Raw genomic sequence first — 13,913 nt, 5'->3', positions numbered from 1 at the left:
AACTCATTTTAAAGAAAAAACAAGCTGATCTGCAATTTTACTGAAACCTTGTTCCACTGATGTCCTTGTTGGCTCAATCCCTTCAGGAATAAGCATTAATATGATCATTCATCATTCACTGTCTTTAACACTTATTTTACAAGCGGCGCTGTCTGGGTTCTAATTGAGCTACTTTACATTGTAACAAGGCAACAAAATGCACCGGATTGAAGCAGACCCTGTTCCCTTATGTATTTAAAAATAGGGCTTTAGAAAAAGCTACATTGCGTGCGTCCCGCCTTTTGAGATTTAATGACTATCCTGTGACTCCACAGAGAATTACTGCCAGTAATTGATTATTAAAACTTGAAATTGCAAACCACATCCATTATTTGACGAGTGCATGTGTTATCCTTGTAATTAACAAAGCTTGGCAGTTACCGTTTGCCAGTTCCGAGACCCCCAGAAAAATGTATCAGAGGTTAGAAAGGCGATTTATAGAGCAAGCACTGTCTGGGCAATTATCTGAGCCATAATACATTACTTAAGATGCTCAATACACCAAGAAAATCCCCCTTCACCACAGCACAGCCACGGTATCGAAAATATCACCTTTTGTGAAAAGATATAAAAGGCATCAATTTGATGGCACCTTTGTATTTGGTTTACATTAAATGTTTCTCTTTTATTAAAAACCCATCATCTACATCAAATTGACACCTAGTTATAGAGCTTATTTTTTAACCTTTTTCCATTTGTCAATTCATCATTTTGAGCATCACATACAGAAACGTCTGTGTGGCATTGACAAATATCTGTATATGAAATAACTGGACACATTGAATAACTTGCAACCAATTCACATAATGCATCCATGGTACTAACAGAAAAGAAGAAATATAGAAACATAGCATTCTTTGGGCCAAGAGGTAAAAACATGGTGTGCTTCTGAAAAATGTATTGCTGTTCCTGTGTTTTCTTACCAATAATTAGTTTTTTCATACAGATACACATTGTACATAAACACTGTCCTTAATCTTTACTCTAAAGGTACATCATGACCAGTTAATGGATTATTCCTGCCGAAAGCTTTTGATTTGTTTTGCTCTTAGATGAATACTTTAGAGTGATTGATCAGTGTCTAAAACGAAATATTTATTTTATTTGTATGACCTAACATAGATATACTATTAACTATGTTTCGGAACTATGTGTAAAATAATTAAAACAGATACAAATAATTTATATATTTACAAATGCTTTTCTTCTCCACCTTATCTTTGTTTCAGTCCACATGTGAAGCTACAAAAGAGAGCACTGTTGGATTTGCTTTTGGCTTTAGATACCCCTGATGGGAGAGCCCTTTGCAAAAGAACAGTTTAAGCCTCTAACCTTCACTATAGCGCATCCCCTAAACAAAACTGGCCTCATTTCCTCATACACTGCCTTGACTCATACCCAGATAATGCCCTTTCTTGTGGATCAAGAGCAGAGCAAACAGCAAGGTCTTTAGTACATTGGAGATAATCAGTAATTGGCTGAAGACAGCGCTGCCAGATAATTGAATACAGACTAGGGGAATCAAACAAGAGGGGCATTTAAGAGCAAAGTGAAGTTGACAACTCTGAAGTGTGAAACCTGAAGTCATAAGAGTGAGAGTGCAGGCAGGAGTAAATCCAGGGTAGCTCTGAGAAGTGTTAGGAACAGTGGTGGTTGTCCATGAGGGCCAGAGACAGAGCGGAGAGAGGCTCTTTATTTACTGGGAGAAATGCTGTATCCACAGGCCGTTTGGGCAGGATGGAGCTGGATGAATTCATTAAAGGAAACGCAGTCTCTCCCAGCTGCCATCTCTCCCCCTGCAGCCAGACTCCGATCAATGGCAGGAATACATCCAAAACAACATTTAGCACAAGACCTCGGAAGCAGGGGTGCATTTAAGACTTCTCTGTGTGCGCACATCTCCCCTGGATGTGAGCACTGTTTCAAAATGTGCTATTGAAGTAGAGCAGGGGAGGTATAGGGGCAATGTGTTTGTATCACAACAGAGAAGACTGGTTAACATGAATGCGTCAAGACAAGGTTCTGTGCTGTTTACTGTTGTGGAGGTACCAATCATAGCCATTACTATGCTTTTCATCATATTCTACAAAGCCTTGAGAGTCAGTTGTAAATAAAACGTAGATCAGCTTCAATGCATTACTTACTTACTCACTACTGCTATATGTATCATTTATTTCCCACAGATAAGCCTTTGCATTAATGTACAATGTATATTAAGTCCATTTCTAAGTAACTTTTAAGGCAGTTAGAACCTACATTGCATCTTTGACACATTTGATATCTATTATGTAATTTAAATTGCACTAAAAAATACACATTATGATTTAATACCTAAACCTGGACAAGCCAAAGCAAAATGCTTGTAGTACCATCTAGTGGTAGTACAACCGCTATACATAAGCTGCCCAAAGCATTCAGTAAATCAAACTAGACAATGTTAGGCTAATGCGCCCCATACAAGCTATATAGTGCAACTAAATTTAACTATGTGCTGGATCTCATTAGAGAATCATGACTTATGTATTCACTATACAAATCTCTTTTAGCAGTAAAGTGCCCCACTGTGTGCTGATGAGGGAGCTAAGGTGGACTTTTCGTTGTATAGTGAGATTTAGTGTCTGTCATTGCATTTTTATCATAACCCTGTATGGCCCATTTACCATGCAAATACAATAATGTATACTTTTTTGCTTCAGTGTCCCAGATCAGAGTTTACTGTGCTGAACAACATATAGTAACGTGATTTTAACATTCACTACAGTATGTGTACATAGTATATTTTCCTAAAATAGAAAAATGAATGATAGCAATAAAATCTTACAAACAGACTTTGTTTATATATATAAAAATATGCAGTCCATAGTATTTATTGTTCAATGCAATGTTGTACAGCTGTAAAATTATTAAACTAACATTAGATGGTGTTTCAACCATGTCACTGATTTAAAATACCTTGTTATCAAAAGCTGATGCGTTGATGGCAGTGTCCACAGCAGTGGGAATAACACCAACAACCAAGCCAAGTATTTCAAAATGCATACCTGAATTCAAAATCAGTCTTCTTAACGGCTTTATCTAAAACTGGTGAAATAAATGTCACTCCTGACAAGCTCACAATTAAAGTCATGTAAAACAAACATTTCATTTAATCATAAACATTTCAAATGAATGTACAGTGCAGTGAGGTTGTGTGCCATGTCTCTCCACCTGTACATCACGTCTCCTCTCCCCTCTACAGCAGTATCGATCCCACTCACAGGGCATGCACAGGGGCACTTCCTGAGAGGTCATTTTAGCCCTCATATAGAAAACAACAGCAATTTATTTTACAAAAAAAATACCTGAATACTTAAAAATACAATGACAAAGAAAAGAAAGATAGCTTGGTTTGCTCAAATTAAAGAGGACAGCGGTGTTGTGTATGACAATTTCTTGCATGATATAATTTCAAATAAAAATGTATCACATGCTCTACAATGCAGAGTATAGGAAGTCATGTTTGGACCATGGATTTACCACCAACCATTAGCACATTATGGGGCAAAGACTTCACGGTAGAAGATGCAAATCACCAGCACATGTGGTCAGTTATCATGGTCTGTTCTTAAATTCAGCTTTCAAAGCAAAGAAGGAGGGCCCATGTAGCAGACTATGGATGTCAATGATAGTGGATTATAACAGTGGTTTCAGTTAGCATGGCTGTATGTCTTTCTTCTTCAAGGCACAAGAACACTGGGAGTGTTTGTCTGGAAAGGCCCTGGAGTTAAGGTGCATCTGGGCCCTCGGGGGTCTCGTGGGTCCCTTGTTCACAGGGCGATACGGGCACAGTGGTGTTTGAGCTTGCAGGGCAACACCCCTCTGTTTAGCTGGTAAAATTCCACCAACTGGATCAAGTCGGTGAAGCGTGTTTGATCGTCATCCAGACTGTAGAATAACTCCCCATCATCGTCCACCTGAAGGGGACGCACACACAAACATGCTTACATTTCACATCCACACATGGTTTTAGATGGACAAATATTAGCCTAATAAATAGTTGACCCTCTATAATAGGGCTACATACACAGCATAACATAATAACTCTCCTCTGATATTTATGAAACACAATTTAATCTTCCATTTGAAAAAAAGTTCAAAAATGTTTGTATATAATGTCAATTATAGTTCAAAGAAGAAATTGGAAACAGCACATCAGATTTTCTTTAAATATCTGAAATTCTAATCTGCCAAAAGAAAATTGTGACCAGTGTATCTATACTGAATTCTGTATGAGGCTTACATTTGGAAGTTGGGTAAGGTATATAAAAAAATAACCTTGTACAGTATATAGGAACAGTGAATTGTACTCACGGGTATGATCTGAAAGTGTTTGATTTTCTGCATGTGGCACAGCGACAGTACAAAAGTCTTAGGGTTGCTTTGGCTGTCCCTCAGAAGAAACATTCTGAAAACAAAAAGAAAGCTCTTCACTGTTGTATCACTTAAACCCTATTTAAAATATGTATAAAATGTATACAACATGTTGCGACATTTACAAGTATTTGAAAAAGTAAGACGTCTATTATGGACTACAAAGGAATATTGCTTTAGCTCCATTGTTTTTTTCTTTTTGGAGATCTGCTTCCATTATCTTGCTTCCAGATGTAAATATGCTAATTCATACAAATGTCTTTTAAAATATTTTGGAAGACTCTACATTGACTATTTTGCAAATACACTACAGTATTGTTAAATATAATATATTTTTTAAATGTACAACAGGGGTATATATAAACAGTACTCCCAGTCCTGTCTTTCATAAAAGGGGATATTAAAATATAAAGATTGAGATTGCACCAAATGCTGTAAGCCCAGTGGTCTAATTTCTCACAATAAACCTAATGTATTTAATTACATAATGAAAACAGAGAAAAAACTCCTTACCCATCGATAAGACCCTGCTGAGTGATTATACGCTGAGCCTCCTCCCTCCACAGTTTGCCGTGGAACCAGGGCTGACCCAAGTGGAGAGCTGAAGCACAAAGAAATTGATATACTTTGAATGATTCCTTTTTTAATTATCTATTTCACGTGTGTACAGATGACAAAAAGGAAAAGTGACCCACAGACCCATGTTTAACAAAGAGCTGTGTGATGTGGAGGGGCTCCCATGGCCGCTCAGACGGTGGCAGCTCTTCCTCTGAGGCAGAAATAACAGCCACAATATTAGTTGTAGTCACGTTGATAGTTAATTCATCCTTTTTTCTAAAGACACAACCATCAACCCTATACGTGTTTATGTTGCTAAGATATTGTGTATACTTTTTTATATCAAAAAAACATTATGAATTCGTAATAACTCTTAGGTTCACCAAATGTAAAGATTAAATGTTTTCAATAGTGATTCACAGACGTACCCTCCATGACAGGCCTTCCTCCACCGCCACAGACATCGCCTCGGACGGGTTCTCGATCACACGGCTCTTTTGGCCAGAAAAGTCCATGGCCACCAGTGAATTCTCTGAGATGCTCCTCTGAAATTGCATGCACAATATACAATTTTGTATTATCAGATTGATGCTTGTTTAATTCAATCCTTAGTAATGTTGCTATTTCTTTACTCATGATATAACAATGTTTTATTATTAAACTCAATACAATTTTATGGAGGGTTGATTTCCCTTTTATTCTTAGCATGGAATCGCTTTGGCTCTCTTTTGGTATTGTATTGCCATCTAGTGTCTGAGTAACATGACTCCATCTTCATCATTTCTGGATGATCCCAGACAGAAAAGAAGTCCATTGAAAAGGGATTAAAGTAGTTTTGAAAAGAATGACACATGGGCACATTTTAGCCCCTTAAGCTGCCATATAGTGAGTGGCTCACTGCACACACCCAAGAAATGTCTTCTTATCAGAATTACTGAGAAGCTTTTAAATGACCACATTTGTTACTCTGCCACCTACTAAGCCTACAATTTAAATGAGTGTTTAATACAAAGTGACCAGTGCTTACTTTGAGGATAGGCCATCCCTACCCATCGTATTCACTATGACACATTTTCAATGATAGACATCTTATCAGGTAACACTTTATGAAACCATCATTCATAAAGGGTAACAGATAAGTTACTTAGATCAGGAATTACTTAATGTTTAACAAACATTGACATGAATAATAATAATATTGACTAATTATTAGTGATACTACAATGTATGACGTTTTATCATTAGATATCAAATCATGTGTTTATACTGTAAACTAGGTACTGAATCATAGCCGATAAGACAATTACTTTCTGATTACTTTAATAAACTATTTAAAATATGTTGAAAATATTATGAAGTTGTATATATTATATTAAGTATTTGTTAATGATGATCAAATAATGTGTAAACCTTTCAAAAGAAAATGTGTAAACCATTTCTAAACATTCTTTAGATATCTATGATGAGGTTGCAACAAATAATTATGACGGCCACCCAAATAATTAGTTTATAGATAAGATTTCACGAAACAATAGTTATTAACAATTTGTTAAGTCATTTCAAAACAACACTAATAATACAATAATTAACCATTTATAGTGTTACACATATCTGTGTCTATGGATGTCTCCACAAGTTTAACAAACTATTTTCTTAAAAGGTTTACAAATCATATGGTGATCATTAAAAAGTATATAATTAGGTATAAAGTGTTATGTAAGTATTAATGCAACAATAAACAAAGATTGCCTACATAACAGCAATATGAATTATTATTAGTACACATTATAAATTGTCCTTTTTTTATCAAACTATAAACAAAAAATAAATTAACAATGAATTTACTGCTAATTAATAATAGTTACTATAAAGTGTTAGTGATCGTATGAATCAGTTGTTTATCTAAATATTTGCGTAGCCTCAGCAACCTGCCCCGCATCTGGCAGATTCCCGTTCTCCCCTATCTTTGTGGCTAATCCTCCTGGCTGGTCACAATGACCCTCTGACAGCAGAGAAGAGGTGATGAGTTGTTAAATCTGAGAGCAGCTGATCACTGTGTATTTTTAGAAAGCGGAGGGTTCACGAGCATGTCCAAAGGCCATAAATAGATTGTGTTCACTGCTGTGAAAATATTCCCAGTAGAGTCTGAGGCTATTCTGAGACACCAAACCCACATTAACACACTGAAGGTGCCTCATTTGTCCTATGCAATTATATTACTACATTGCTATGTGTTGGCTCTAACACATGTCTGACACATGGAAATTCCTTTTTTTGCTATCCTGGGAGCTGTAGTACACGCTATAAAATAAAAACTGACCAAATACAACCTTAAACATTTGTAAAGGCAAACATTTAAGCAAACCTTTACCTAAACAATATCCAATTATCCTTCTGAGTAAATATCAAACACCATTAGCTAATGTCAAAAGAGGTCAAAAGTATTTAGCATATATGTTGAGGGAATTGTTTGTGGGTTTTTCACTATGAGGGTCCCATTTATTTGGAAGCTATCATTGATATAAATTCATAAAAGTTGCCAAAATAATTCACAATATTATCACGATACCTTAAGCCATTTTAAAACTATGAAATAAAATATTGCTATCAGTCAAATGTAACTTTAACGTTGTTTACAGTGTGGCAAATTAAATACACTCAGTTATGGGCAGGAATTTGTGAGAAAGAGACAGATCACAAAATGATAAATCATAAAAAGACTTTCAGCCTACCATTGGTGAAGCTTTTTGTTTCTGGTGTGGCTGGATAAAGTTCTGGTACAGCTCCATCCCATACTGTAACATAGAAACATGTCAGGATTTTAAATTCCAACCCCAAATATTGATCACATTTTACCTTTAAAATAGGTTCAGTAGACCGGGAGTGAATGATGAAAAGGGGCACATAGAAATAAATCACAGTCTGTTGCGCTTTACTGTTTTATTAATAGACCAGCAGGGGAGTTTCTAATGCACTGAAGTGCATCCAGCAGATATCTAGACAATGAACACATGCTGCTTCTATAAAGAGTAGGAGTGCTAATCCAGCATCACTCAATAGTTTCCCTCACCCTGCTCCCAAAGCTAAATCTGATTCTAGCACTGACTCAGCATTCCTCCTCTAAGACTTCACCGGTTAGCGATCAGCAAGCCAACCTTTAACAAGCGCATGGCTGTGATCCAGCAGGTCCTGGTCTGCTCATCATCCGCACAGAGCAGCTTCAAGTCCCGGCCCGAACTACCCTTTGTAGACTGGAGAAAGAAGTTACAAGAAGACAAAATAGTTCAGCACGCTAGTAATCAATACACAACTTCAGCATTTCGAGGAAGTGAAGGTACCTTGACACAGAAGCCGTAATCTGTAGGTGCTCCATGTTGTTTTTTGGCTGACAACACTGTGTAGACATCACTGTCACTGAAGTCGGCAATGAATTGGAGATGCCTCGGTTCCTGTAAAAAAAAAAGATAAGTCATCATAAAATAAGAGTCAGATATTTATCTCCACAACATGGAAATCTGATGTATGTGAGAGACACATGTTTGGTCTTTGTTTATGTCACATTCTTGCCTCTTTATGTAAAAAAACACAAGAAAGTCATTTCCTTTTAGAAATGAATGGGGCATGGTCCTGTTTGAAATCTGTTAACAGTGAATAAATGCAATGTACTATACATTTGAATCAAACCCGATTTCCAGCCTATTATTTTGGGTAAAAGGAATATAATAGCTTATTTAGGGCCGAGGTGAAGCATACTAACATTTAAACAGTGCATATATATCAATATATATGATAAATAACAATGTTATCAGTCATTCTGGGTGTGGTTAGCCTATAAAAGCCATGACAGAGATAAGGGTAAAATTAGACATATTGATAGGGGCTGTATTAAGACACTATCAACACGCTCATTGTGCCAAAGATAAGTTACCAAGAGGGGAAAAAAAGCACAAAGATTGCCATTGTTCTGCTGTTCATGTGACGCACCAACTCCACTTCCTTATTTAAAGTAACGCCACAGCCGTGAGTGTCTGTACTGACTGAAAAGCAACGTGTCTGACCAAAGATGAATGGTAAACCTGCGAGAGTTAAAGTGGGCGCCATACCAAAGCTTCCCTGCACCCGACAACAAAAGGTCTACTGTTGTAGGAAATGAAAGCAGTTGAGAAGTGGTTGTGTTGGCACGGCTGGTGCCTAGGTATAAGCTTCACTTGTCAGCAGCTCTGAGAGTCCTGTTTCTGCCTGGACGATGTGCCAGCTGGCCTACGGAAAATCAAGCTCTACCTGTTGCACTGCCCTCTCTCAGCACAAGTGAGATTTATACAGAAGATGAACTGGTGACCCCATAATCCATCAGAGGGCCAAGATGTACCTTCATATATAATAATTGTAATGTTCTAATGGATGCCATGCATTTTTCATGTTGGATGTTAACGGTGTGAACTACGTGCATTTAGTTAAAGTAAGAATGGACCAAACGAATGCAGTTGAACATACTGGAAGTATCAAAATAGGATTGCATGCAACAGAATGGCTTTAATTGTCTGCAACAAGTTACGCATGATGTCTGATTTTTATATTGCTTTGAATTTCACAACATGTAGAGCACATTCTGTAGATGAGTCATTTAGCTTTACTGACCTTGGAAGTTCCCTTATTGGAGAAATAAAGGCCCGACCTACGCAGGACAAAATAGAACTTCTTCCAAGATTTCCTGCTTTGCTCTTTGGCATGGAGGTGTCCATGTATCTCTGGACATGTGCTGGAGTTGAGAAAGGTCTGTGTTGGGTAGAGAAATATTTGTCCATACATGGGTGTGTACAGTATAATCTTAAGGTACACAGCACATTTAAACAATTGGCACTCAAAGTCAAAGAAAGTGCAGAGTAAACAGAAAGAACTTACCTGTATAAGCTGAGAGTGATCCACCATGCCATTGGTTTCACTGGATATGGAGACCATGTGATCCGGGAAAAAGTCCTACCAATATGAGAGCAGTTATTACAGGGTGGTAGGAAATGTAGGTGGGTTAGTACAATAGAAAGGATATTTAAGGCAAAATGATAAACCCATTACAATACATACAGTTTACTCTCATCACAAACTCACCAGGGGTTTCCTGAAGAACTCGTATTTAGCATAATTCTTCCTAAAATACAGCCGGCAGTCTGTGTCCATTCCCCAGCCGGATAGCACCTCCATAACAGACTCATGGTCTTCAATGGTTCTCTCTAGTGAGACAAGTAGGAATGAAAAGAAATGTCAACTTCACGTGTTTCTCTCTTCTTCATTGATAAAAGACGGAGGCTGAATAGATTCAGCTGTAACACCAAACCAAAGTTAACGAAAAGACGTCGGCAAAATATTTCCTGACTAGAGTTGTGTTGCTTTACTTTGAGGCACAGAGTTTGATTATTAACTTTATACCAATGTTTAACCGCTGGATGAGAACGCGAGCAAATCAGTACAACATGAAACTTAATTATTTCCCAGAATTTGAAATGATAAAAAATAAATCAATCAAGAGAGCCATGTTAAGGAGCGTTGAACAACATCAGGGCAATCACACAACAAGTAACTATTCATGCTGTACTGTCAATGACTGGTAACATAATTCTGAAAAATTACAGCCCTGTTTTGTAGATGATTTAATTGAATAACACAATAAACATTTATTAATATGAACTCAATACCATGAAAACAATGTATCTTCAAATTAAACCTATTTTGTATTATATTGGTTCTTTATAAGGGTTATAAAAGATCAGGGGAACATTGTAAACCTACAAAGAAGCATTTGACCCGTTTGTTTATTCTGGACAAGTTAAACTAAGAATATGTAATTAACTATTTGTTTCACTTCAATTATTAGGCAACAGAGAACAAATAAATTGATGACTAGAGAAAAACAGATGTATGAATTAGGTCAAGTGTGAAATAGTGTGGAAATGCAGCTGAGAAATCTTTTTTATGCAATCAGACCAGATCAGTGTTAATATACCATTGACTGATTGTTTCCTTTTTCACTCTTATTTGAAAAAGAACTACATTTGATGTCCTTCATACAACATATAGTTGAATGCAATGCTGATGTGCATCACACTATATGTTAAATAAACGGGTAACCCTCACAGCACATTTTTGGACGCAGGATAAATGAAAAATTCAAATTGTTCTTCAAAGCAAGCTATTAAGACCTAAAAAGTAGTTTAAATGGTTGCATATTTTTAAAACAAACCCTTTCAGTTGGGTTTTCAGGCCATCCAAAATAAAAAATAAATGGGCTTTGAACGTCCAAACGCACCTCCACACAAACAACAAACATTGCTCTAAGATTAACTGGTAATAAATTATGTTGATGATGTATAGTGAATAATGTGGGATTGCTAATCCTCATTATAATGGGCTATTTGTTCTTTTTTTTACATATTGAATCATTTATTTAAAAGCATTTGAATAGAGATTTTTAAATGTCAATTACCACGAAAAAAAAGAAGCTTTGGATCATTAATTTCAGCGTTAGTTAAGCTGGTGATCCTTTAAGTGAAATAACCCGATCAGCAGCATCACATACAGTACAATACTAGCAGGATGAAATATTATAAAAGTGAGAGAAAATCTAAATACCCGAGAGAGTTATTATCTTATCATGCATTGCACTACCTACTTTCTAATGCAAGGCCAATGGAGGATGACGGACAATGTTTTATGCAAGGGGATTTATAATTGATGCCTCAAGTGATAAAGACACAATCATAACCCCCCCCCTCATTATCTTCAGGATTTGATTCGGCACTGAATTGGTTAACAATTTAGACAGTGCTCCTTTTCACTCACATTTACAGTATCTACACGTCACCACCCCTCACTCCTCCCATCAAATCCTCAAACCTCACCCACAAGACTAACAACATTACCATCACATGGTTAATACCAGTACTGTAAATATGGCCAAATCAAATGTATGATTTACTGTCTCTACTTTAAAGTACTTTTCGAGACTTGATAAGGATATTTCTACAGGACACAATATTTCACCTATTCCCAGATGAGAGATGTGTTCAAAAAGAGTCCAGCTGTGGTCATCAATGCAGTGGTTCTTCAGGACGAACAGCTGGCATATGTCCCGGGCAGTGATGTCACTGGGAACCTCGACTGCTCTGCTGGTGTTGTCTTCATTATAAACTTTGATTACCTGCAACAAAAAGTATTGAGTTATCTATTGCAATCACTAAAGAATGGAAACTGAATCTTGTGTTTGGCTTGAAGTAATGCAACGAACAGTATGAAAAGTGAGGTAAAGTATAAGACAAATTATACACCAGTTAGTTACCCCTTGCAAGCGCTATTTCACGAGAGAACAATGTACCAAGTATACTCCAGATTGTACATATTTGAGAAAACTGTTCATTAATCATAACACTTAAGAAGAAGAACTTACCCCCCTGTTTGCAGTAAGTTGTTTTGAGTTTGGACAAGATCTGTAGCGTATGCATGGCTGAGTACACAGCATTGCAAAAGAGAGCTTTTGCAAGTAACATAAAAACACGCGTCTGACAGCACTGCGAGTGTCAGCTGGGAAGCAAGAGTCTCTCCCTCTTTCTCTCTCTCTCTCTGTGTGCTTCGGTAGAGCTGAAAGGAGGCAATTAGACAAAACTGCCTCTCAGCACAGCCCTGTCCCGACTCCACATATCTGTATCGCTGCGGCTTAATACCAAATCACCTCCTACCTTTTCTCCACCACTAAGCGTCAAGAAGCCAGAGATCAATCTGCTCATTCACTAGAGCCCCTTTCAGACATGCACCTTGTGACCTAGTAACATCTCTGTATCACTTTAAACACTCGTCTGAATTGAGAGAGAGTAAGATTACTTGCATCGCCTACTAAGACCACTGTAATGAATTATCTAAATCGTCATCTTATATGCACAAAGTCAGGGTTAATAAATTGTAAAAGAGCTAATTTTTAATTGTTGAGGAGATCAAACTTCTCATATCAGATAAAACGTTTTAAATGTTTCCCGCAGTGAGGAACATTAATGTAGAAATCATGTCTAAATGACTAATTGCCATCAATAGATAGATGAAGCCAGCAATGTTGCATATACTTTTTCATGTCTGAAAAGGGCTTAGGGGGAGGAGAGAGAAAGACAGAGAGAGTCACAAGGCTCCAACCCCCTCTCCATTCCCATTCACACGCCCATGGCAAGCAGAGCTCCCAGCATAATGCCCTGCAAGAGCCCACAGAGCAATTACAAAGGTGCTGGTTAAATGTAATGCTAGTTGGGTCAACTCGGCCTAAAGTTGACAGAGGTGGGAACGGAGGGGGCACAGAGGGAGGCACAGTGAAGACCAAATGACTGTCTCTTTTCTTGTCTTTCAATGAGTGCTATTGGTAGTTTAAAGCTGGGCAGGGCGAGTCTGACTCCTTTTGTGGAGAGAAAGGAGGTCAGCGCTCTCCAGCAGGGCTGAGGTTTGAGTCCTCAAGGAGCCATCAGCAAATGAGAGCCTCCAGCTATGACATCATCTCTCAGTGTAAACCATTTAGTGTTTAATCAGCCTGCTCGGAGCCTGACAAGACAAATATCTTTGCCTATGGAAGTATCACAAAGACAAGAGCCTGCATTAAACTGATTACACCAGTGTTTAAATATAGTGTACTTCACACTGCAGGACAATTATCTAGAATTTACTCATATCAGAGACAGAGACCGCGGGGAACAATAGTGCCAAATCATTTTCATTCATATCATTATAATAGCAGCAGTTTTTATTTGCTGCATGCTGGTAATGCCAGCATCAAGCCTGGGCTTCTGTTAAACTGCTTTGAAGAAGTGGTTTCCTGAGAGTTGGCCAAATCAAATCATTCAGGCATCACATTTCACCAGGAACAGGGTAGGGTTTGTCAA

At 37.5% G+C, this 13,913-nt stretch overlaps 1 protein-coding gene across 3 annotated transcripts in view; it reads right to left on the bottom strand.

The window, feature by feature from the left end:
* Positions 1-3,156: 3,156 nt before the first annotated feature.
* Positions 3,157-13,913, bottom strand: part of grb14 (growth factor receptor-bound protein 14) — a 34,816-nt gene continuing 24,059 nt past the window's right edge. The window contains exons 1-13 of one of the 3 annotated variants that reach the window (XM_034134468.1): positions 12,446-12,704; positions 12,043-12,199; positions 10,114-10,235; positions 9,910-9,984; positions 9,646-9,783; positions 8,346-8,456; positions 8,163-8,258; positions 7,740-7,802; positions 5,436-5,552; positions 5,149-5,218; positions 4,963-5,050; positions 4,390-4,483; positions 3,157-3,992 (exon numbers count right to left, since the gene is read on the bottom strand). In XM_034134468.1, the coding sequence (XP_033990359.1) occupies positions 3,846-3,992; positions 4,390-4,483; positions 4,963-5,050; positions 5,149-5,218; positions 5,436-5,552; positions 7,740-7,802; positions 8,163-8,258; positions 8,346-8,456; positions 9,646-9,783; positions 9,910-9,984; positions 10,114-10,235; positions 12,043-12,199; positions 12,446-12,517 (1,350 nt within the window). In that variant the 5' untranslated portion in view covers positions 12,518-12,704 and the 3' untranslated portion in view covers positions 3,157-3,845. Of the gene's footprint in view, positions 3,993-4,389; positions 4,484-4,962; positions 5,051-5,144; positions 5,219-5,435; positions 5,553-7,739; positions 7,803-8,162; positions 8,259-8,345; positions 8,457-9,645; positions 9,784-9,909; positions 9,985-10,113; positions 10,236-12,042; positions 12,200-12,445; positions 12,705-13,913 lie in introns of those variants that run through there. The other 2 variants (XR_004556239.1, XM_034134467.1) reach the window with 2 other exon arrangements.

This window comes from Trematomus bernacchii, unplaced genomic scaffold, assembly GCF_902827165.1.
Source record: "Trematomus bernacchii unplaced genomic scaffold, fTreBer1.1, whole genome shotgun sequence".
Classification (NCBI taxonomy): domain Eukaryota; kingdom Metazoa; phylum Chordata; class Actinopteri; order Perciformes; family Nototheniidae; genus Trematomus; species Trematomus bernacchii.
The sequence above is the reverse complement of the archived record's forward strand: the minus strand, read 5'-3'. Positions and strand labels throughout refer to the sequence as shown.